Below are 25,719 nucleotides of genomic sequence, written 5' to 3'. Positions count from 1 at the left end.
ACCCTTAAATCCTGCCCAAGGAAGTAAATATCTCACCAGCTGTGTGGTGGGAAGGACCTGCTCCAACAAGTGGACCAACAAAGCATCCTATGTCCTTCACTGTTTTGTCTTAAGGGACACAGACTGTGGAAGAGCCCGAAGCCAGGTGGACTGTGCATGGTGAGGCAGGGTAGGGGGCAGACCTAAGCATAAGATCCCATCCTGCCATTAAGGCATGCTGGATCACAGGCAAGTCGTGGACTCTCCCTGCCTCAGTTTTCTCATCTGTAAAGTGGGGACGATAAAATAGTATCTATACTTCATAGAGCCAGAACTGGCATGTAATAAACACTCAGTAAACGATAGCTGCCTCATTTCTTCCCGCTCCTCCCCCACTCCTCAGCCCCAAGCAAGCTGGGCATGGAATGTTCCTACCTCTTGGAAGGCCCTTTCTCACCCTGGTGAATTCCTGCTCACCATCTAGGCTCAGCTCAAATGTCACCTCCTCTGTGAAGCCCTCCCTACACCCTCCCAGGAGAACAAGTCATTCCTTTCCTCATCATACACCACACATATCTCTGACTTGGTTGCAATCACAGGTATTTTGTAAGGATCTGTCTGACCTTCTTGAGGGCAGGAGCTGTGATTTATTTGGATAGGAGGAGCTCAATGAATGTTTGCAGAACTGAATACACTACAGTAAATGAGAGCACATGCAGTTTGTATAGTTCCCATTGGGCCAGGACCTGGAAGTCTTGGTGAATGGATGGATGGCTATACCAGGGCTGGGCTGGAGGATGACAGAGAGCATATGCTGCACTCACCTCTGCTAAGTTATAAATGGTGTGCTACAGGCTCAGACGTGGTGGGAAAACCCAGTGGGCACATGGTTCTGATGGACCCCAGGTCTCAAGTTTTGGCAGTGCTTTGCCAGCATTAAAAAAGAAAACATTCTCTCTTCCCTATGCCAATTGTCCATCAGGCCAGCCTTGTGGGCCCGAATGCAGAGGAGACTTAGAAGAGTGAGTGGAGCTGGCGACTGGGCATGGGTAGCCATGCTGGGAAACCCACCCAAAGCCAGGGTTGGGGTCTGCCTCCATACAGTCCTCACTCTGGCACTGCCCTAAGGTCAGGGCAGGCCTGACTTGGCCCTGAAGCTCCCAGCACCAAGGGTAGAGGACAGGGGTGGAGATCACTTAGGGATTCCAGTCAATATCCGAGTCCAAGGGCTTCTGCTTCCCAAAATGCTGCTGCTTCTTCCTCCAGCAGCTCATAGAACCCACATGGGCCAGAGGGCCTGAGGGAAGGAAAAGCCCAGCTCATACTCTTTTAAAGGAGACTATCCCCTTTGTTTGCAGCCTGAAGCCCTTGGTCTGACTTTATCTCTATTCCAGACTTAACTGGTCACCCTATTTCCCCACTGCAGGTGACTCACTGTGTCCCCAGCTCCACTGCTGTGCCAATCTGGAAAGACTAGGGCTCTCTGTCCCCTTGTCCCCACTGCTGAGTGTCTGGGACCTGGGCTGAGGACCTATGAGTGTGAACTGCTTTGAGCTCTCAGGATGAAAGCCTGCTGGGCAGTACAAAGTCCTTCTCTGCTTGTTCTCGTTCCTAATGAACCCTGAGGTGCCAGGGAGCCGGAGCGGAGCGTGAGGCACAGGCCGAGCCCCAGAGGGCCAGCAGCACCGCTCCAGGTGCCCGACTCAGCAGGGTCAGCCAGGGGCCAAGGCCAGAGGCAGAGGCTGCCAAAAACAACTGCCAGATGTGGCTCAGCCACGTGCACATAGGCAGGCGCGTGACCACCTCTGACCTGACCCTGGACAGCCTAAAGACAGGAGTTGATCCTAGATGTCTGGGCGCTATCTTCACCAAAGGCAGGAGATGGGAAAGATGAAAGAGAAAGACCTTGCAAGGATTTCTTTGCGCCCATTCAAACGAGGTGTGTCCAGAGTGCTCAGCTAGCGATGCTAATCCACCTTCCTACCCCTGTGAAGACCAAAGCCTGCCCCTACCCTCATGTGGGCAGACAGAGTCCAGCTCACATGGGAGCTCCAACAGAGGGATGCTTTCCATCAAACCCTGACCAGTCTTTCAGGGGGCACATGGAAAAGGCCAGTGACTTAGAATCAAATTCCAAAGTCGTTCTTCAAAACAACACAGCACTTTCAGGGGTTATCAGTTTCTTTGGGGCCAGCTTTTCCTCCCTCCACCCACCGTAATCCCACAGCTTTCCTCCTCTTGGGATTCCCAGAGACACAGGGCCTGAGGGCCAAGGCTCTGCCCTTGCCTTGGAGAAGGTGAGAGCTGAGAGCAGAGCACAGTTTCCAGGCCCAGAGAAAGCAGTGCCTGGGGCCTCACAGAGGCTGGACCCCAGGTACATGAGTGAGCTTATTATCCACCCCTCCCCCCAAAAACTGCTGCCATGGCTGGCAAGGCTAACCAGCCACCCCACCCCAACCCCCTGGGATAAGGGAAAATGGGGGGTGAGGGGAACCCAGCCCCGGTAGGGATCCCAGGCGTCGGCCCCACGAACTCTCAGTGAGTCATGGAGCAGAGCTCACACCTGCAGTTCAGCCCCACCCAGCACTCCTGTGTTGATGCAGGGGAAAAGCTCATTTCCCCACGCTGGCCTGGGTTTGTTGAGTATAGGGGTACCCCATCCGCTATTTGCCAAGGAGGAGATGTGGGCTGCTGGACCTGTGGTCAGGAACAGGGGAGCCAATTAATTAACGTTCCCTCCATTCTCCTTCTTGCTTTCCAGATTCCCTCCCTGTCTAAGCTGAAGATTTTAATGGATAACGTGCTCACAATCTCCCTGTCTGCACCTCCCAATCTTTCAACCAAACGTGGCCCTGCCCTGGCTAAGACCCCTCTCCAGCTGCCCAGTGTCCATGTTCTCCCTGGTGGGGGCACTCTGAGCATAAAAGAGGAGGACCCTGAAGCCTCAGATGGGCCTGGGGGGCAGTTGTAAGGGAGGCCTCCAGCTCTGCAGGTCACTGTCTGCTTAAGCACTCATCCTACCGGGTTTGAAATCAGACCTCCCCCGCTGCCCCCCAAGTCACATAACAGGGATTGAAGACTGTTGCTTCTCACTGACATGGTTTCTCCTGATATCTTGTTTCAGAGCATGACCCTCCTCCATGGTTTCCCCATTCCAGAGTGTCCCAGGTCTCCAAAATCCCTCTAGTTCAGGCCTTTGGTCTGTTTGGTATCTGCTGACCAGTCAACTCCCTGAAAGAAGCATTCTGAAGAGCTACCCACTGGGAAGCAGGAAACAGAAATCAGAGAAGAAAAGACAGCAGGAAAGATTATAGTTAGACCTCAAGAAGGACTTTCTCATGGGGTAGAAGATGCTGGAGGAGATCATCGAGAGGCCTGTGGCATCTCCTACTCATAGCCTTTTCCCACCTCTGCCCCAGTGCATACTCTACCCTCTGAAGTTGTTCGTTGCCCAGCACTATTGATTCCCACCTGCTGAAGCCCGTGTGCCTTGCTACCAGCTCAGCTCCTACCACTTTGACATTGGAAGGGTGCCCTTACCTAGCTGGCCTTCCAAGGTGCCCATACTAGGATGTGTGTAGTGGGGTAGGGAGAAGACGGCTGGCTCACTGAGCCAAATCCATGAATTCTGATCCTAAAAATAGGCACCCTGAATTCCTTCAGATCTCAGATCAGAGGTCAACCCACACTATACAAGCCTAGCTTAAGCTGCCTCATATTAGTATGATCAGGGCAGACCCACAGTGTCCATTACCTTCGGAGGACTCCTAGACACACTTCTTCAGCAGAAATAGGCAAAGAGGCTTTCTTTATGAAGAAAACACAACCTGCCCTTTAAATTCCCTTAGTTTCTTCTCTCTACTGAGCTAAAAGCAGTGTTTAACTCCTAGCCTCTTCCAAATAAAGAGACCTCAGAGGCTACCTTGCTACCCCTTCTCCCTCATTATGTAGAAATTCAGACAAGGAAAGGAATTTGGCCAAATTCTCAACCACAGGTGAAGCTTCCCAACTCCCAGTCCGGTGCTCTTTTGAAGACATTTTTATGTTGCAGCTCTGGCAGGAAGTCTAGTGAGGGACAGAGATCCGGTAAAATGGGCATCGTTGTCCAGGAGTGCTGATTTGAAGCCCCAAGACCTATCTCTGAAACTTACTTTGTGGCTCTAACCTTAACGAGCCTCAGTTGCTCCCTCTGTAAAATGGGGTTAGGACCACCCACCCCAGGATTATTATGAGGATTAAATGGAGATAAACATGCCTGGCCTGCTGACTAGTCCAAAACAGGCATTAACAAAATGCTTGCCTGAAGAAGAAAGAAGAAGCGAGAATCTGAGGTTTCCCAACTGTGTCCCAATAATGCAAACCAAGTCCTGAGGGGGAGGACCTGCCCACCTTAAGCCCATCCATGAGAAGCCAGAGACCTGTGCACTGAATGGGGACCCCTCCGCCTTCACCCTGCAGCTGCCCAGGGAGGGCACCAAAGTGGATCTCAGCACAGGCTCTGCTCACTCACCTTCTTACCTCCCAGAACCCAAGGGCCCAAGGGAGTCACTCTTGAAGACCAAAGGGGGACAACTGCCTGATGCCTGGTCCAGTTCTAAAGGAAAATACCTGTCACAGAAGCAGTGGCTCCCTACTCCTTGGGGCTCTCCCAGACGGGGCATCCCTTCTCCGGAGGTGGCAGGCGCTGCTGCCCTTGCTCCAATGGCTGAGCAGAACTCATGGAGGTGTGGCACATGGGTGGGAGCGAGCCCAGAACACACTCTGAAGACAGGAAAGCAGTGACAGCTCCCTGAGCGCTGCGGCCAGGCCAGGCCCCGCGTCCGCCTGTCCGCTGTCGTTGGGTCATCGGTCATCGCCCCCGGCCCCACTTTGCTACGAACTGCGGGCTCCTCCCCTGCAGGCCGGTGCGCTCGGGTCGCGCCTCTTTCCCGCCCACTCCGTCGGGACGCGGCGGCCTGGGGACAGCCGCGCACAGCCACCGACCGGCTCCGAGTGCGCAGTCCCTTGCCTGCTCAGCCGCGGAGACCCGCTTGCAGGCAGGCACGCGCGCCCCTCGGTGCCTGTCACCTCGGCGGCCGCTCGCACAGCCCGCGACTCAGCCGCGCGGCGCTGGGGGAGGCTGAGCGGGCGGCAGGTTTGTCCCAGGGAAACGGGGTGTCTGGGTGCGCAGAGGCGCCCTACCTTTCCCTCCGGGTTCAGGCTCCGGCTCGCGCTCCCGCTTCCTCCCCTCTCGGTGCTTCTGGCCGCGGCCTCGGCCCCTCCTCCTGGACTCCGACATTCTGCCCCGGGTCCCGCGCGGTGGGACCGATGCGAGGCGCGAGGCGCGGGAGGCAGGCACTGCCTGAGCTCTCGGCAGCCGTGCTGCGCCCCCGCCGCCTGCAGCCCCAGTGCTGGAGCGCGGCGCCTTTCTTATAGGCGGTCACACCCTCCGGGGGAGGGGAGCGGCGAGCCTTAACTCTTCCCCTCCCGCGCCCAACGCCCTCACCCCCCCTCCTCCCCACACGCCCCGGCTGCGGGGGCTGCGAGCGACCGGGTCCGGCCTTGGACCCCTCCCGGGGCCCAACGAGGGGAGGCAGGGCCGGCGCCCGAACAGAGCGCCAGGACCTCCTCGCCCGGAGAGAGGGCTGGAGCTGGGCTGGGGGCCTGAGCCGTGATTGAGGAGGGGGAGTAGAGATCCCCCAGCGAGGGCCAGGCTGAGGACAGCGTGGGGGTGGGGAGACAGCGAGAGTAGGGCCCAGGAAGGGACCGAAATGAAGCCCACTGGCCAGCCCAGCGGAATGGGAAGCGCTCTTGCTTTCTGCAGTCTGTCTCCACTGCTTCATGCCCCCACCAGCCCGCCCGCCCGCCCCGACCTTACGGGCACTTTGCCCGTGCCTCCTCATCCCTGAAGGTCTGGCTGCAAGCCCCTGGGATACCACCAACCGCGGGAATACCTTTTATGGAGCCACCATTTGTGCCTGGCCGCAGGGGTCTGTGGCCCAGGAGCCCCTCCCACCCAGGGCAGTCTGCAGCCACAGAAAAACCTGGGCGCCCCAGGTGGCTAGCAGCGCCCCCTCCCACACACACTGACAGCCCAGGCTGCCGGCAGCAGCTGGCTCTTCTCTTCAAGGCCTGTGGCGGGTGAATTCAGACACTGGAACCCCCCTCCCCGCCAACACACCTCTCACAAGCCAATGGACCAGGGCTGTCAGAAAGGACAGCGTCCTGCCTCCTGCCTCCTGCCTGGGTGTGGTGCTGAAAGGGTTACATTAGCAGAGGCTCTCCCTCTTCTGGCTCCCAGAAAGCCTGAGCCTGCGGTTTGCCTGCCTCGCTCTGCCTGAGGTGTCCCCTTACAGCCATCCCAACTGGAATCCGAGTCAAAGATCATCTCAGCCAGTCCTCTGCCCCCTCAGGAGAGGGTCCCAAGGCTTCTCTGGACAGTGTCCTCCTTAGGAGAGCCTGGAGCAGGCTAGGACTCTGGGTCAAAGCCAGAGACTCTGAGGCTCCAGGGCTGCCTGGGGGCCTGGCCAGACCTTGAGGCCAAATGAGGAGGGGCAGGGATGGGGGAGGGGGGGGCCTAGAAAGAGAGAATATGCAGGCAATGCCCACACAGACGGCGGATCTCGAGTGCTCTTGGGGTCTCAAGCCTGTCCCATCAGGGGCCAGCTCTGGGAAGACCAAGTGTAAGAGATCTCCCTCCTCCCACATCCCAACTGAGGTATCGTGAATATTCACTTCAATTCAGGTAGCACTGCTCTCTGTGAGGTGAGCACCAGGAGGTCCCGGGCAGAGCCAGAGTCCAGGTCTCACTCCTGCTCTAAACCCCTCCTCATTCAGCTTCCAAGTTGTCCTTCACATCCATCCCTCCCCAGCCACCCCGTCACTGCCTCAGTTTACTCTCTCCTCCTGTCCCACGGACTCTGGTCTCCTTGCTTGAAGTCTTGCCATCTCAGTTCTGACCTCCTCAAGGCCATCAGAGTGAGCTTGCTTAAAATACAAACCAGATCACTTCACTTACTACTACCTACAGGTTAAACCTAAGCTCCTCATTGATATCCAAAGCCCTATTCCATTGGGCGCCAGCTCAAAGCCTTCTAGCCTCTAATCCTGCGCCTTAGCCACATTTACTTACAAGCCAAACACACCATATTGTCTTCTCTCCATATCTTTGCACAGACTAATCTTTCTTCCCAGAATGGCCTTCCCCCATTCCTCCCTTCCTGGCCTGGCCTGGTCACCCTCTCTGTTCAATCATTTAGCAAATATGTAGTAAATCTTATTGTGTTTCAGGCCCAGTGCTATGTGCTGGGGATTGACTGTTAGCAAGACAAACACGGGCCTACTTACATGAAGATTACAGTCCTGGTGGGGACGGACAAACAACTAATTACACAATTAGTTAATTAAAATTTGTGTTAAATACTGAGGAGACACTCGCTCAACAAATATTTCTATATGTTGACATACAGGTTGATAGAGGAAACAGATTGTAGTGAGGGAAGTCTTTCCCTAGGAAATATTTAAACTGGGATTCAAAGAATGAGCTGGAGTTGGCCAGACTAAAGGGAGGTGGGAAAGAGCATTCCTGGCAGAAGCAACGGTACATACAATGGCTGTGGGGCAGGAAGGAGCTTCTGTGCCTTTGGCCGTGTGCTGAGGGTGTGTGTGAGTGTGTATATGGGTGTATGCATTTGAGTGTGTACAAGTGTGCATATGGGGTGTGTGTATCTGCGTGTGAGGTAAGTGTGTGTGTACCTGGGGTGTATGGGGGATGTGGGGTGGCACACGTGTGGAAGGAGCCTGGAGAGGAGACAAGCAGGGGTCAGATCAAGCAGGATACTGTAGGCCCAGTAATGGCATTGGGGTTTATCCTAAGAGCAATGGTCTGCTTCCAAGGGCTTTTAAGCAGCATTTGTGAGGGGTGGGAGAGGGCAATCATTTGATCCTCTGCTTCCTAGTACGTTTTATGTATCTCTATAGGAACACATCACTTTGTATTGTTTTCAGTACCCCCCCCCCCTTTTTTGGCCACTCCAGGCATGGGATCTTAGCTCCCTGAGCAGGGATTGAACCTGCCCCCTGCAGCGGAAGCACAGTCTTAACCACCGGATTGCCAGGGAAGTCCTTGTTTTCAGTTTCTTTCTTCCTTTCTTTCTTTCTTTCTTTTTTTAAAATTTTATTTATTTGGCTGTGTCAGGTCTTAGTTGCCGCACTTGGGTTCTTTGTTGTGGCTCGCGGGCTTCCCTCTAGTTGTGGCGCAGGCTCCAGAGCACGTGGGCTCGGTAGTTGCAGTACTCCAGCTTAGTTGCCCCGTGGCACGTGGGATATTAATTCCCCAACCGGGAATCGAACTCGTGTCCCCTGTATTGGAAGGCAGATTCTTAACCACTGGACCACCAGGGAAGTCCCTGTTTTTAGTTTCTACCTCTGTCTTCCCGGTTAGAGTCAGGCCTCTTTAGCACCTGGCACATGGGAGGTGGTCTGTACCTCCTTGTGGGTCAGATGAGTGACCGCCTCCCACTGGAGAAGAAGGGCCAAGGGCAGCAGCAGGACAACGGGGCTCCAAGTGGGAGCCTGCAGCCGGAGCTCTCATGGCTCAGTATCCACGCACGACACGCGTCAGACACGCCACGGCAACTCCAAGGGGGCACAAGCCCTCTCCGTGGGCTGGGATCTCCAGACACACTCCTGAGGGGAGGGAAGGAAGTCTTCCAGTGTCGGGAGGATTTTGATGGGGGGCAGGTGAAGGGTTCTGATGGGTGAGACATGGCAAAGACCTAGGGGAAGTAGTCCCTGGGCACTGGCTCAGAAGGTCATGAGCAGACCAGGCTGATGTGAGGAAACTATGGGACCTACTTCTCACTAACATGGTGAACACTTACTGGGCAACGCGTGTGCGCCGCGGCTCACAGCGCTCAGCACTTACACGTGTTATCTCTTGTAATCTCCACAACACTCCTGGTGAGATAGGTTCAGTCATTATCCCTGTTTTACAGAAGAGGGAACAAAGACTAGGAATGATGAGATTACTCATTCAAAGTCATGTAACTGGGAAGCTGCAAAGCAAGGACTCATAGCCACCTTTCCGCGAGAGCCTCTGCTCCTCGCCAGTCCACCACCCTGCTTGTGCACAGGCCAGAGATGCACCCGGACTGCCAGGCTGAGGCTTTTGTAAATAAGGGGAATTCACCGATTTCTCAAGGAAGGGCGTGACATGTGCGTTAGGGAAATTGATTTGACTGGGGTGTGCAGGATGGATAGAAAGGGGAAGGGAATGGAGGCAAGGGAACTAGTTAAGCAGGTCAACCATTAACTATATTAAACAAAGCCTAGTAGGTGCCAGGCTCCAAACATTGTAAGAGTCAGGCAAGGAGGGCTGACAGTGGGCGCAAAGGCAGTGAAAGTAGTAGCAGTAAGAGTGGCTAACATTATAGCGCTAACTCACATAATTCTTCACAACAACACTATGAAGTAAATCTATCGTTATCCCCATTTTGCAGAGAAGCAAACTGAGGCACAGAGAGATGAAGTTATTTTAATTTGTCCAGGTTAAACAACTAGTAAGTGGCAGAGCAGGGTGAGGCACCTACGCAGTTGGGTACCCAGAGCCCAGACTCTTTAGCACAGCTCCACGGTGTTGCTCAAGAAGATGTGGAAAAGGAGAGAGCAGAGAGACGGCCTTCTCAGGGTCATCCACCGGCCTCGGGCTCTGCACAGTCCCCACAGCCCTGTGATGGCTGCTCGGTGCCTTGGTCACGGGCAGGTGGAGGGAGCCACAGGGCACCATGAGGTGTACCGGCAGGGCTCCCACGGCTCCGACCTCCCAGCTCCTACAGCAACGTCTTTCTTGGGGGAAGGACAGCAGGCATTTGGAGCACCCCAGCCTGGACCAGGGCTCCTGCCAGGAGCCTGAAAGTGACTCTGGGAGCCAGACCTGTTGCCATGGGAACTCCTTCCTCTTACCATAGGTTGTGCAATGCCCTGTACAACCTCATGTGGGAGCGCGCCCAACCTGGGGATGGGCCCGGAGACCACATCACCCAGAGAAGAACCTCTCCCCCACACTGGTTTCACAATGGGATACTAATAGTAACATAACAAGTTAATTCGATGCCTTTAAGGAGCAACAACACAATGTTTAACTGGCTTACGAACTTTTTTTTTTTCTTTTTAACATTTCCCCTCCACTTTGAGGCTGTGCCATGGGCAAACTTTGAAGTTTAGCAAAGTTTAGACTTGTTTGAGTCATGTGCAAAAAATGCCTTTGAGTGAAAAGGGGAAAAAAAAAATACTACCCCTTTCTCTACCTGAGACTTTGGGGCTCCAGTAGGATTACCTGTAAAGTTCTCCTGAAAAGGGTTCTGGGGGACCGAGCCCCCTCCCCTTGGACTCACTGCTTGGTGGGGTTCTGCAGGAGAGCGTCAGTGACCTCAGGCCAGGGAGAGCCTGATGCCCTTGCTTAGGTCCTCCTGCTGCCCCAAGAAAGGGCACCCCTGAGCCAGCCCTGAGCCACTGCATGTTCTCCTGAGAGTTAAAAGTCCTTGCAGAAGATGAAGCTACCCTTACTCTCAGCCACCCTCATTTTAGTGTCTCAAAGTCACGGAGCTCCTCTCCCTCACTCCCAGAGGAGGAAACAGATCAATATGCTACTCCCTGCAGGACCAGAGAACTTCCCAGTCACCCTGGAGGATTATGCAAGAAAGGGCCTGGGAAGCCCGTTACCCCATGACATCCTGGCTAGAGCCAGGCATGCCCTGAGGAGCGCCTGAGGGCCACTCCCAGCGCACCAGGCCCAGAGAGTGTCTCTCCCAGCAGCTGCACCCGGCCTGAAGCTTCAGCATCCCTGTAGACCACAGCAGATTTCTTCTCTTACACACAAGCTCACTCATGCCTCCACCTCTCTCAGACAGCCTGCAGAGAACCAGGCAGCCAAAGAGAAGGGAGCCACATGGTCTGGAAAAAGGGGCTGGGTTAGATGCTAGGACAGCTGGACTTGGGCACAGTTTTGGCCCTGAGATTAGGTTCATCTGAGCAGGTCAGTTTCCAGATTACCAGGGACTCAGGCTACAAAATGGGGAGAAGTGCCCCCAGATATCCCTGTCCCCAGCCTGGGAAGGCCACTAGAACCTGGGTGATGGAGGGAGTAAGGGGCTCAAGATCATTGCAGAAAAGTACTCGATTGCCATGTGAGAATGCCTCTGGAGCCACACATAGCCCTGTAAACCCTGGCTATTCCCCTCCGAATTGTGCCTGCCTGCTCAGCACACACAATCACACCCACACCTAGGGGCATGAACTCCCCTGAGCCCTGGCACCGCAGGGGGATTGAAGTCAGTCATCCATCCCACCCAGGCTCCAAACCAGTCCTCTTAGACTGTGATGTTTTGACCAAGACTTGGTTTCTCCTCGGGAGAAAAAAAAAAAAAAGCCCACAGTTCTTTCTTGCAGAGATTCCACTGGGTGGATGAGGAAATTCATTTCCGATCCTCTAGAAATGAGGACATTTGAAAAGGGCCCAGCCTTGGGCAGCTCCCTAGGCTCAAAGGCCCGTGCCAACAGTGCCAAGGTGCAGGGCCACGCCTCCTGCCATGCCCTTTTGACCCCATCCCCTTTCCCGTGGCTCCTGGGAGGACACAGGTCAGCTGTTCCAGAGCCTGAGCTGAGCCCAGCTGTGGGGGCTGATGGGTGGGTACCTCTGCTTCCACTCCATCCGTTAGAAGCCTCTTGCGGTCTCAGCCCACCCAATCCCAAACCCAGGAGAGGGTTTCTGCCTCCTGCTCAGGAGTTCATCCTTCCTTTCAGCCCCTCTTGGGAGAGAGAAGGAGGTGGAAGGAGAGGTGCAGGCCCATCCCGGGAGAAGCCCCAGGAAAAGCTGGGAGGGCCCAGGAGAGAGAAGAAAGCGTTGGCCAAAGACAGAGCGAGGAGACTCCCCTGGCTCCAGGGGCCGGGAGACGAAAGCCGAGGCAGCCATGGGAGAGCAAACCAGGGGAGAGGTGAGGCGACAGGCAGGCCTGGGCAGAGCTGGAAGCAGGATGGAGAGAGGAAGTGAGAAACGGGAGCAGCCCCAGTGATGGGGGCGGGCAGGGGGGCGGGGGGAGTGCAATCAAGATGACAAAGAGGTATGGGGCTGGAGGGAGGTGGACCAGGTGCCACTTCCAGGGTCCTCAGGGACCTGCTGGGTGCCCTTGGGCAGGTCTCTTTCTCTCTCTGGCCTGCCTTGCCATCTGGAAGATGTGAGATTGCCCTAGATGATCCTGAGAGGTCCTCCTGGTGTAAGGAAGCTAAGGGTTCCATGCTTGCCAGCACGAGTGGGGGCAGGGGGTGGGGGTGGGAAATGGGAGCAGACAAGTGAGTGGCCCCAGTCTGACGTATAGGGGAGGGATGTAATCGCTCCACCGGCCCTTCTCCCAGCCGCATGCTCTCCCTCAGTCCTTTCCTTCTGTGGCCTCTTGGCCTGGCAGAAGCCCTTGGTTGCTCTCTGTATCCTCTCTGTTAGGCTGCAGGGAGGGAATAGGGCTGGCACAGAACCTGGGGCACAGGTATCAGCCCATTGTGGGAGGCTGGGCTGCCAGCCTCTTCCAGGGCGTAGTCTGGGGGCAAATTGCCCTGTCTGCGTGGAAACACCTGGGAGACTCTGGTGCTTCATCTTGTGTGACCCAGAGCCACACTTCTCCCTGGGGTGAGAGATGGGAGCCTGTCTACCTTTCCCAGGGTGTGGGGGGTGATTCAGTCCTTCCGCCTGCCTCCTTCTTGAAGCTAACTGTGTAATTACACAGCAATAATAATAACTGGCACTTACACACCAAGGCCTGTGAATGTACATAATTTATTTATATAATGACATAATGACTTGTTTGCTGGCCTGGGGGCTGTCGGGACCATGCACAAGGGCTTAGCTACTGTCTGCACCATCCAGGGGACACAGTGACTGCGTGGATGAGCAGCCCATAAGAGCCAGTGCTCCCAGAAGTAACCATCCCCCGCCCTGCAGGTCCCGTCCTAGTGTAGCAGGGATAGTGAGGGGCCAGCCCTCTTATATGGAATCGGCTCACATCTCTCCATCCACTCTGGGAGGTCAGGCTGGAGGGGCCAGGGTCCATCCCCATCCCCTTGAGGACTGAGGGGGCTCGTCTAGAAGGCTGCAGTCCCTTTCTAGGCAGAGGGAGACAATTCAAGCCAGGCTGGCAAATTTGGAGAGACTCCTGGTCACCGCCCAAGGAAACAAGAAGCCTTGCCCAATATAGGCATTTCTGAGCCTGGAGGCAAAAGATTCTCTTCTCTCTCTCAGCCCTGCCCAGCCTAGCCCTACCCAGCCCAGCCCTGCCACCCCAGGCTTGGCTGCTGCTGGAACTACGGCTCAGCTTCCCTGGCCTGGTCTAGGTGCTGGTGCACATGCCAGACTTGGCCCTCTTAGGAATTCTCAAAGGACACGTTCACAGATGCTAATCTCCTAGTGGCTGGGTCAGGCCTCCTCAAGGACCCTGAAGACCCAACTCTGGCCCTGTCCTCTTTCTTCGTACTGCCCCCAATCATCACTTTCCTTCTGCTCAGAGTCCCTGTTACAGATTATGAAAGTCCCAGCAGTAACCACAAACCAAAAACCATGAAAACTAGGCTCCTGGCTCTTGGAGCACTCCGGACTGGAAATATATTCATTCTCTCAGGAGTAAGGTCTACAAATTCCAAGTAGATGTGATATCAAGATAGGGCCGGGAAACCTGAGTTCTCTTTTCAGCTTGGCCAGTTTTTTTCTAGGGGTACCTGGGGAAGTCATATTTTCCCTTTGGGTCTCAGTGTCTGCTTGCCTGTGAACCAAGGGAAGCCAGAATGCTCTCCAAGGGCCACTCTAGCAATGAACCTTCAGAGAAGAGCTCTGAGTCTCCAGATGTGTTCCCATCTCTGGGAATTTCATCCCTTGCTCTCAGCTGTTATCCCTACAGCTGGCTCTCTAGCAGCCTTCCTCCTACCTGTGGAAGGTCAACCATTCATTGCTGGAAAACTCTAGTCTTGTGAGCCCAGCCCATGGGTGTGTATGGGATGCCCGTGGGAACCAGCAAGCACCCACGTGGCCTCAGGAGCTCTGAGTACCTGCCCCTGACCATCGGATGCTGCAGAATTCCTTGCAGTCTTTCCAGGGCTGCAGACCACAGCATTGAATCAATCACCATCCTCCCACTATCACGACAATGGCAACAGTGAGGAGGATATCAATGATGGTGACTTCAATAGCCCCTCGCACCCATACTCGCCCCTAAACCTGTTTCCAACATCTTATTCCAGTCACACCCAGGCTTCTGGTGAATCTGACTCCCTCTCCCACCCTCTCTGAAGCAGTAGCCTCTGAAAACCATGGTCAGTGAAGTGCCTACCACAAGCCTTTCTCTAATTACCCACATTGTTCTGGGTTCTGAATGATGTTCAGCCAAGTGCTTCCTTTGTGTCATTTTATATACAGTCTTCCCCCCCAAATCAGTCCCACACCAGCCCCATCCCACCCCACCCCACCCCTGCCCCCGCCCGCCTAGTCCCTGGGGCTCACCTCACAGCCAGCAGCCAGCGGCTCCAATAGCTCAGCTGCCTGAGGGGACCTCCGCCAGCGCCTCTGTGTCTCCTCCGATTTACTTTTGTCTGCTCCTTGGAGTCAGACATTGCTCGCTTAGCACCTGCTCTGTGACAGGCACAGTGCTGGGCACTGCAGGACAGAAAGGCCCTGGCCTCAGGGGCTCATGGTCCGGAGGGAGGATAACACGTCCACAGATGGACAAAAATCACAGTGTAAGACAGCAGCAGCAATTTTTTAAAATAAATTTATTCATTGATTTATTTATTTTTGGCTGCACTGGGTCTTTGTTGAGCAGCAGCAATTTATGGATAGTTTCCTACGAGAGGGTCATCCCAAATATCCTGGAAGTTCCCTGGGGAGAGTTAGTGTGACCTGGGGTGGTCAGTCAAGGTGGGTTTCCTATAGAGGAAGGGGAAGATTCCAATTAGCAGAAGCGGTTGGAGGTGGGATGCGAACTGGGGACAGGAGGATGGATGTCAGAGGGAGATACACTGACTTATGAGGGAAATCAGGATGCTTCACACCCCACACCTGGGCCCTCTGGCCATTACCCTGTCCTTACCAACTCAGGACCAGGGAACCCACACATGCGAATGTGCCTTAAGGCCACCGTGGGCCTGGAACTCAGCCCCACTTAGAGCTACCTTCCTCTAGCTGCTTTCCAGGGCTCCACAAAGAAGAATGACATGTTCACACATGCACACCCACCCTAAAGACAATAGCTTCATGAGCTTTTCTGTCAAGTCCCCTAGGATCCTCCCACTATATATATTCTCTCTCTCCCTCCCTCACTCAGACCCGTGTATCCCTTGCAGCCTCATCCTTCCTCTCACAGTCCTCCCATCCATTACATAACTCTGTTTGGGATTATTTTTTGCCCAGAGGTATGAGCTGCATTTCTGCATATTTAAGCTGTCCTTGATTCATTCCTGCCCATTTCTTACTTCTGTTTGCCCAGGTGCCCGCCCCACCCACAGGCTCTGAGGCCCCTGGGAACATGCCCACGTCGGGCTCAACTTGCCTCACAGCTACTGGCTGCTCCATTCCAGGCCCAAGAGAGTGGTCACAGAGCCACGCCGGGCACCGCTCAGGGGGAGGCCCTGCAGCTGGTTACACAGACTCTCTGAGGCCTTCCACTGCTCTCCATTCCTCCCTCCCAGCGAGCCTTGGCCCCTGTGTCTCCTACTCTTTTCCACTCCCGTGGACTGTACTCCGACTCTACGGCCCCAGGGTGAGGGCCCAATAATTCAAGGGGGAAGGGACAGTGGGAGGAAAGGCAAAATGCTAATTAATGGCTTGTTTCCTATTAGCTTCGCCCAAAGAGAATGGCTTAATGTAATTACTGAAATGGTTACAAGGGGGCTCTTGTTGCATTGTAAAATAATTATCTGACAACCATTTTATTTTTATTTTTAAGAGCTCATTACCAAATAGACTTGAAGTCACTCTCCAGCCTTCTCTCCTGCTGTGGGATGGGGTGATTCGGTGGATGATAGGGTGGGGAGGCTTTTTGCTCAAGGTCACTAGTTGAAATGAGGATTCAGCCCAGCAGTTTCCAGCTACTGCGAGCAGCTGGCGCCAGCTGAGCTGCCAAGGCTCACCGGGCTCGGTGGTGGCCAGGACCCCCAGGTCCTGCCCACATTACTGGGTCTCATGCAGACCCCTGACTCCTGGGTTACCAGGGAGGACACTGAGCTCCTTGGGGAGACTGCCACCCAAATTTTGCTCCTCGCAGGCCAGCACTGCCACCTCCACACCTGTATCCTATGCTTGAAGGCTCTGTTCCAATGCTCCCTGCACAGTTATTTTGCTCCTACCATGGGCCAGGCTGTACAGACAGATCTGCATGTGTCTCTCATAACACTCTGAATATTGTTATCTGATTTAAAAGCAGCAGAATGACATAGCCTAAAAGTTTATGAAAGGCTATGTGAAGTTTAGATGATCATCTAGTTAAAATAAAAGGATCATGGTAACATTTGTACTGCAAAGATGTGATGCGACTATAGGAAAGACTTTCCTGGAACACAGGACAGCCTGGACAAAGGCACAGAGTGGGAACTGACTGACATCAAAGACACAGATAGGGAGTCATGAGAGAGAAGGCTGGGAAAATTGGGTGGAAACCAGGCAGCTCAGAGCTCTTGGAGCTCATGCCAAGGAAATGAGAGGACATAGAAGATTTCTGAGCAAGGAGGTGACCTAACCCCAGTTCTTTTGGAAGCTCATCTGGAGGAATGTGCAGGGCAGAATGGAGCAGGAGGTGTCTGGAGGCAGGGAGACTGATCACAGCAACATTTTTCCACAATGGGCTGCAGCCACCTGCTACAGCCTCACTGGGGTGTTTCCTGCAAATGTGGAGTACTGATCCCATCCAATACATTCTGAAATACAGTCTCAGGGGTGGGGCCAGACTTGGTATTTGTAGAGATTCTGATGCAGATGGCATATGAAACACACTTTGAGAAAATTGGCCCTAGAGAATCCGGTCTCCACTGCTCAGCTTGGCATTTAGAGTTTTTTGCAACCTGTCCCCACCATCAATTTTTTTCCTTACAACTGTATTTTTAAAAGTTAATTAAGACAATTCACATACCATACAAATGACCTATTTAGAGAACAAAATTCACTGTTTTTTTGGGTATATTCACAGAGTTGTGCAATCATCATTACAACTCATATTAGAACATTTTCATTACCCCCGAAAGAAATCCTGTACATTTCAGCACCCCTCTTCCTCCATCCCCTGCAGCCCAAGGCAACCAATGATCAACCTTCTGTCTCTATAGTTTTATCTATTCTAGACATTTCATAGAAATGGAATCATACAACATGTGGTCTTTTGTGACTGGCTTCTTTCACCTAGTATATTGTTTTTCAAGGTTCATACATGTTGTAGCATGTATCAGTGCTTCATTCTTTTTAATGATTGAATAATCTTCCATTGTATGAGTATACCACATATTATTTATATATTCATCAATGATGGAATGATGGACATTTGTTTCTACTTTCTGGCTATTATGAATAGCATTTCTATGAATATTTGTGTATAAGTTTTTGTGTGGATGTATGTTTTCATTTCTCTTGTGTATATACCTACCTGGGAGTGGGATTGCTGGGTCATGTGGTAACTCTGTTTAAACTTTTGAGGAAGTACCAGACTTTTCCAAAGCAGCTGTACCATTGTATATCCTCACCAGCATTTATGAAGGTTCCAATTTCTCTATATCTTTGTCAACATTTGTTATTATCTGACTTTTTGAGTTTAGCTATCCTAGTAGGTATGAAGTGATATCTCACTATGTGTTTTTCTAAAGTAGCTTTATTGAGATATAATTCACATACCACACAGTTCACCCACTGATACATTTCACTGGGAATGTTACATTATTTCATTGTGGTTTTGATTTGCATTTCCCTGATGAATAATGACATTGAGCATCTTTTTTGGTGCATATTAGCCATTTATTTATCTTCTTTCAAGAAATGTCTATTCAGATCCTTTGCTCGTTTTTAATTGGGTCATTTATCTTTTTATAACTGAGTTGTAAGAGTTCTTCCTATATTACAGATACACATCCCTTATCAGATATGTGATTTGCAAAACTTTTCTCCCAATCATTGGTTGTCTTTCACTTTCTTGATGGTGTCTTTTGAAGCATAAAAATTTGTAATTTTGATAAATTCCAATTTATTTTTTCATTGGATGCTTGTATTTTGGGTGTCTTTATTTTTCTTTCTTAGAAATCAGTACCTAATCCAAGGTTACAAAGGTTTACGCCTGTTTTTTCTTCTGAGTTTTGTATTTTTAGCTCTTACGTTTTTATCTTTGATCCATGTTGAGTTAATTTTTGTATGGTGTGAGATATTCTTTCCTATGCAGATATCCAGTTGTCCCAGCACCCTTGTTATAGAGACTATAATTGCATTGTTCATCAGTTCATCTCAGTGATTCTTATGTGGACTGCAGTCTGAGAACCACTGAATTAAACGTTACAGAAATAGCCTAGGCAATGAGTGAAAGGGTTTAAACTTTGGTGGTCACATTAAGAACTGACAAAAAAGGATGGAAGAGAGATATAGGGATGAAGGAAATGGTAACACAAGGTGGCAGAGTGGTTGTAGTGACCAATAAAAAGCCGAAGAAGACAATACTATGACCACACCTTTTCTTTGTACCCTTTTACAGCTTAAAACATGTTCCCACAAACCTTGTTTTATTCTGTCCTCTTAGTGAGGGAGAGAGGGCACGACCAGCTCTGTACAGAGGTGAGGAAATTGAGGGTCAAAGATGCGGTTAGTAAGCAGCCAAGACAAGCCCTGAGATTCTAAACATCAATGACTAAAGCACTGACGGAAGTTGGGAAAAGGGGGGAAGAGCTGCTTGAGCTGTTTAGACAGGTTGGATTTGGGCTGCCAGCAGGACAGGACTAGCAGACACCTGAAAATGCAGCGCCAGAGTGGGCTCAAGAGGTGGGAGTTGAAGATAGGGTTTGAGGAGTCACTGTTGAAAAGCATCATTAGAGTAATCAGGGCAGGCAAGCCTGCCAGGGAGAAAGTAGAGAAAAGGAAGGCGGAAGCAGGTACTTGTGGGAAGAGATCTATGTTTAGAGGTCAGGAAGAAATCACCAGTGTAAGAGACCAGGAAGGGTCAAAACAGTGGATGGGAAATGAGCTGGGAGAAGAATTTTCTGAGAATAATAGGGTGGGTCAACCAGTAGCAAACACTGAAAAAGTAGCCAGGAAGGAGGAAACTTCCAAAAGGCAAGGTGGGGGGATGGAGGCGGCTGGGGGAACTGTCACAGGTCATTGTTCTGAAGAGTTGGCCAGTGAATCACACTTCAGTGCTTGATGGGACTGTGTTACTTGAAAGAAACACTTCGTGAATCATTTTGTAAAGCAAATAATCGCTCTCTAACCAGTCAATCTCTATCTACCTATCTGTATGTCTATCTATGTCAGAGATTTTTCACAGAAAGGTTTTGCTTAGAATTAGCTATATCTGCCTATGGAAGGGATCACAATGTGCTTCGGAAATGATTACCTTTCCAGGGGCAGAGGAGCCAGGCCGGGTTTCTGCAGTATGAGTGCAGATTAAGCAAGCAGTTCTGTGAGTTTTAAACTTGTATTCGAAGTCATGTACGGCGAAGGGAAATGGCAGGTATGGGGCTACTAACCCTCCCTTCCCCATACTCCCCTGGGTACCATATGGCCCTGCGTTATTAACAGCAAGAAGCACTTGCCAGGACCTGGTTCTTATGTTTAGCTCGTATGCACTAACTGCCTGAGAAAATGATCTTCAAGGTTCCCTGAACCTCTGTAGCTAAATGATACTCTGGAGAGAGGAGGGAACATGGGAGGTGACAAGATGAGAGACACAATGTTAGAGCAATCGAGCATCTGGAGGAGGGTACTGGATACTCTCTTGTTCCACTTCTTAGCTCTTATGGGTTAAGTTTGTATCAGGGTGGAGGCGGGGGGTGAGTCACATGGCTTTGTGATAGTTTGATTCAACTGAGCAGGGCTCTTGAGCATCTAGTACAAGCAAGCTAAGCACAGTGGGGGAGGCAGTGATGCTGAAGACAAGCTGGTCTCAAGGAGCTCACAATTGCCAAACTAACAGACAAGAGATGTGGTCTCTTGCACATATTTGGTATGCAAATATTTGTGAAAATAAAATTGAATTAAAATATACAACACAGGACTCTAAAAGAGAAGCAATGAATGTACACCGTGGAATACTAGGTAACCACTTCAATGACAAATATTTTGGCTATGTTGGTGTACGAAGATCGTAAATAAAATACAGCAATTGAACAGGGCAGAGACCACACCAGAGACAGCTGTGCAAGGCTCTCATCCAAAATCAGAAAGACCATGGAGGGCAGTAAGGATTTACCTGTCTAGTGTTCTCTAAGATTTCTTCCTGTAAACTGGCTTAGGTTCATAATAAAAATGAGTGGTCTGGAAAACAAGTGCTATGGAGTGGTCACAGAAGAACGAGATTACAGCTGGGCCTTGATGGTTGGGTAAAATTCTCCCAAGCCAAAGGGGGTAGGGAACATTCCAAATAGGGAGAATAACATACACAAGGGTTCAGAGGCAGGAATATGTAGACTATTGGAAGTCACAGTGAGCAAACCAGCTTAGCTTGGAAAAATAGATGTATACCCCAATACTGAAAGCTTACATGCCAACCTAAGGTGTCTGGATTCCATTTTATAGGCTGAGGAGAGTTCCTGAGGGCATTGGGCAGCAATTCTCAATCTTTACATTTGTGAGGATTCAATGAGTTAATACAGGTAAAGTCCTTAGATCAGAGCTAAATGTTTATTTATCATTATTATTATAACCTATGTGGCCTGTCTTCCAAATAAACCATAAGTCTCTTGAGGGCAGGGATTCTATCTTCCAGAGAAGGAGGGAAGTGTGTGTGTGTGTGTGTGGGGGGGGGTGATCAGCTAACCCAGACTCACAGGGTCAGAGAAGGCTTCCCAGCATAAAACGGGGCTTCTCTGAGACCTTGACGACATGAATCGGGTGTGACGAAAGGCATATCTGGAGTGGAGATTGAGGGGAGAGAAAGGAGATTATTCCAGATGAGAAAGCAGCATATAGGAAAGCCCAAGGGAGAGAAAGTACATGAAACTTAAAAAAGTTTAGCTACCATCCTCCGAGAAGTTTTCTGTTTTAAAAGCAAATGACAAAATGGTTATAGCGTTGTTGCAAAATACAAGGTTAATATATAAGAACCAGTCACTTTCCTATGTACAAACAATTAAAAAGTAGAATTTGAAATTAAAAATGCATTACCATTGGGCTTCCTAGGTGGTGCAGTGGTTGAGAATCTGCCTGCCAATGCAGGAGACATGGGTTCGATCCTTGTGGGATCCTTGATCCCACCTGCCGCAGAGCAACTAAGCCTGTGCGCCACAGCTGTTGAGCCTGAGCTTTAGAGCCCGTGAGCCACCACTATTGAGCCCATGTGCTGCAACTACTGAAGCCCGTGCACCTAGAGCCCATGCTCCGCAGCAAGAGAAGCCACGGCAATGAGGAGCCTGTGCACCACAACGAAGAGTAGCCCCCACTCACCACAACTAAAAAGAAAGCCTGTGCACAGCAAAAAAGACCCAACACAGCCAATAAAATAAATGAATGAATGAATGAATTAAAAACTGCATTACCATTTACATTGGCATTCCCCTCAAATGAGATATGTAGATATAAATTTAACAAAATGTGTACAAAATGTGTATAAAACTCTGATGAAAGATATCAAAGAACTAAGTAAATGGAGAGAGGTTCCATGTTCATGAATAGGAAGGACTCAATGTTGTCAGGATGTCAGTTCTTCCACTCAGAATCCCAGCAAGTTATTTTGTGGATACTGACAGACTGATTCTAAAGTTTATATGGACAGGCAAAAGACCCAGAATAGCCAACTCAACATTGAAAGGAAAGAACAAAGTCAGAGGACTGACATTACTCAACGTCAAAACTTACTGTAAAGCTACAGTAATCAAGACAGTGTGGGGGACTTCTCTGGCGGTCCAGTGGTTAAGACTCTGCACTGCCATGCAGGGGGCGCGGATTTGATCCCTGGTTGGGGAACTAAGATCCCACATGCTGCACGGTGCAGCCAAAAAAACAACAATAACAACAACAACAAAAAACAAAACCGCGTGGTACTGCAAAAGAATAGACAAATAGATCAGTGGAACAGAGCCCACATAAGTATAATCAACCGACCTTTGACAAAGGAACAAAGGCAATGGGATAGAGAAGAGATATTTTTCTTAATAAATGGTGCTGGAACAACTGAATATCCACATGCCAAAAAATCACTCTAGGTATAATCATTACACCCTTCACAACAATTAACTCAAAATGAATGATAGATCTAAATGTAAAATGCAAAACTGTAGAACTCCTAGAAGATAATGTAGGAGAAAATCCAGATAACCCTGGGTTTGGCGATGATTTTCAAGATACAACACCAAAGGCACAAGCCTTGAAATAAATAGTTGATAAGCTGGACTTCCATTAAAGTTTAAAATTTCTGAATGTTCTCACCACAAAAAAGAAATGATAATTATATGATGTGACAAAGGTATTAGCTAAAACTATGGTGATAATTATATTGCAATACATAAATGTATCAAATCCACCGTGCTGAACTTAAACTTACACAATGTTGTATGTCAAGTATAGCTCAATTAAAAAAACAAGAACAAAAATCTTTTACTCTGTGAAACACAGTGTCAAGAAAATGAGAAGACAAGCCACAGACCAAGAGAATATATTTGCAAAAGACACATCTGATAAAGTACTGTTATCCAAAATAAACAAAGAACTATTAAAACTCAATAATAAGAAAACAATCAACCTGATTTAAAAATGGGCAAAAGACATGAACAGATACTTCACCAAAGAAGTTATACAGATGACAAACAAGCATGTGAAAAGATATTCAATATCATATGTCATTAGAGAATTGCAAATTAAAACAATGAGATACCACTACACACCTATTCAAATGGCCCAAATCCATAACCTGACAACACCAAATGCTGGTGAGGATGTAGAGCAACAGGAACCCTCTCATTCATTGCTGATGGGAATGTAAAATGGTACAGCAACTTTGGAAGCCAGTTTGGCAGTTTCTTACGAAATGAAACATACTCTTACTGTATGACCCAGGAATTATGTCCCTTACCCAAGTGAACTGAATACTTATGTCCACACAAAAACCTGAACAGGGATATTTATAGCAGCTTTATTCATAATTGCCAAAACTTGGAAGCAACCAAGATGTCCTTCAGTAGGTGAATGGATAAATAAACTGTGGTACATAGAGACAACAGAATATTATTCAGTGTTAAAAAGAAATGACCAATTAAGCCATGAAAAGACACGGAGGAAACTTAAATGCATATTACTAAATGAAAGAAGCCAATCTGATAAGGCTACTTACTGTATGACTCCAACTATATGACATTCTGAAAAGGCAAAACTATGGAGACAGTAAAAAGATCGGTGGTTGCCGGGGGATACAGGGAAGGGAGGGACGGACAGGCAGACTACATAGGATATTTAGGGAAGTGAAACTATCCTTTATAATGTTGCAATGAGGGATACCTGTCATTACACATTTGTCAGAACCCATAGAATGCACATCAAGAGTGAACCCTGGTGTAAACTGTGGACTTTGGTGATGGTGGTGTGTCAATGTAGGTTCCCTGATTGCAACAAGTGGACCGCTGTGGTGGGCCACGTCCACATTGATAGCGAGGGAGGCTGTGAATGCATGGGCAGGGGGTATATGGGCACTGTATACTTTCTGCTTAATTCTGCTGTGCACCCAAAACTGCTCTAAAAAATAAAGTTTACTAACGACAACAACAAAGCAAATGACAATTATGAAACAGTGTTCCTGCCACATGATCTCTCATTAAAATGTATCTCGTATTCTCCAGAGGCCTCGTAGGCATGTCTGTGGTAGACAGCCCTGAAATAAAGAGAGAGCAGGGTGAGCACAGGGTGGAAGTGAGCTCCCAGGACTTGCTAAGAAACCTTGGTTCCTGTCCTGCTCAGCCACTAATTAGCTCTGTGGCCTCAGATGGGTCTCAGGCTCTCCCTCTCTCTGGGGTCCAGTTTCCTCCTCTCCAACAAAGAGTTTAGAGGGACTACCCCCCTCAGTGAGGCCTCTTCCAGCTCTCATGTCCTGTGCCTGTGCCAAAGAACTTGGGATCTCTGGTTCTCTGGTACTTAACTGGAGAAAAAGCCCTTGGGAATTAACCTACAAGGGCTCAGCCAAACGCAAAACCCCAGTTGTAATTCATAAGGCCTGACAAACAAGAGACCAGCAAAATTCTGAGGGCTGATGGGATCCATTTGGCCATGCATGGGACCTTTCAGCTCCCTGAAAGGGGGCACCAGCTCAGATATGTGAGTGCTGCCCAATAAGTGGTTCCCAGGCCTCTGTGACCAGGTGTCTTGGTGCTGCAATGGCAGTCCTATTGGTCATTTTCCCCTTGTGCTGGCTGCCAACAGAACTCACTAGAAAGACGGGCACTGACAGTTCCAGGGAGCAAGTCCTGGGCCAAGGACTTCCAACTTCAGGATGGCAAGAGGAAGCAGAAGAGAGAAGATGGTGAGCACCCCGAGCCTGGTCCAGCCCTGCCCAGAATCACTGGGATGGATGAGTGAGCCTTGTCCCACCTTCTACTGCTACCTCCCACAGCCCTGAGGGTTAGGTAGGCACTGAAAGCATCTTCAAGGGGCCCCTGACCCTGGATAGGGGAACGGGCCTGGCTGTCTGGGCTCAAGCATCTCTTGTGGGTTTCCATTTCTTCTGATCAGAACTGAACTCTAATAAAACATTCTAGTGCTAAATCAATTAAGTTTTAACAAGAATACATCTTTTTGGTTTGTGAGACAATATTGAAAGGGCAGAATTTCTGGTAAATGAGAAAAAGAAAAAAACCAGGAATATTTTTTCTAAGGGCAATGAATTATCCCTTCCTTGTGGTGTCCTACAGACGGAATTACTCAACTGGCTTGTTCTGTTTTAATTAACCCAGCTAATAACTTCCCTGCTGGATTCCCTTGTTCATAACTTCTTGGTTTCACATAATAATGTGTTTGTTTCTTCCTTTGTGTTCTAATGAAATGATAATAACCTTCCCTGGCATTCATTTCATCCTTAATATCCGGAGATTTCATTAATATAAACCCTCTTTCCATCTGCTCTTGCTCCCTTTTAAAGGAAATATTTCTGTGTTCTCTTTACTTGTCTTCTTTGGGGAGGCTCAGCTAATCTCCTCTTTCCTCCAGAAAGAATCTTTCCGTAAGGCTTCCCTGGGCCGATGGGGCTTGGCACAGGTTCCATTGGCCACCTCCCTTTCTAGGGCCTCACTGATGTCTCTTCGCTGCTGCTTCTGGGACAAAGACCATGACTCACTTGGAGCCTAGTCCTTGGAGGAAGGCAAGGGCACTAAGTTGCTAACACCTCTGGGGCAGGGTGGAGGTAGGAGAGTGAAAATGGCACTGGTATGAGGATCTTGAGCAGAGGCGGTGCCGCTGCCCCAGGGCTTGCCTGAGTCTCAGCACAGTAGGAGACGTCAAGACCAGGAGCAGCCCATGGGGAGGACACCAGGAAGCAGGAGCAAGAAGAGAGCCCGAGATCAAGGAAG

General features: G+C 50.1%; 1 protein-coding gene across 2 annotated transcripts in view; it reads right to left on the bottom strand.

Annotated features, from left to right (window-relative positions):
- The window catches only part of NRG2 (neuregulin 2), a 219,206-nt gene that overhangs the window by 51,437 nt on the left and 142,050 nt on the right, over nucleotides 1–25,719 (bottom strand). The window contains exon 1 of one of the 2 annotated variants that reach the window (XM_057733623.1): nucleotides 5,161–5,349. The exons of the other annotated variant lie outside the window; for it this stretch is intronic. Coding sequence (XP_057589606.1) covers nucleotides 5,161–5,257 — 97 coding nt within the window. The 5' untranslated portion in view covers nucleotides 5,258–5,349. Of the gene's footprint in view, nucleotides 1–5,160; nucleotides 5,350–25,719 lie in introns of those variants that run through there. 2 annotated transcript variants of the gene reach the window in all.

This window comes from Hippopotamus amphibius, chromosome 1, assembly GCF_030028045.1.
Source record: "Hippopotamus amphibius kiboko isolate mHipAmp2 chromosome 1, mHipAmp2.hap2, whole genome shotgun sequence".
Lineage (NCBI taxonomy): Eukaryota > Metazoa > Chordata > Mammalia > Artiodactyla > Hippopotamidae > Hippopotamus > Hippopotamus amphibius.
Note: the sequence above shows the minus strand (reverse complement) of the source record. Positions and strands in the feature narration are given on the sequence as shown.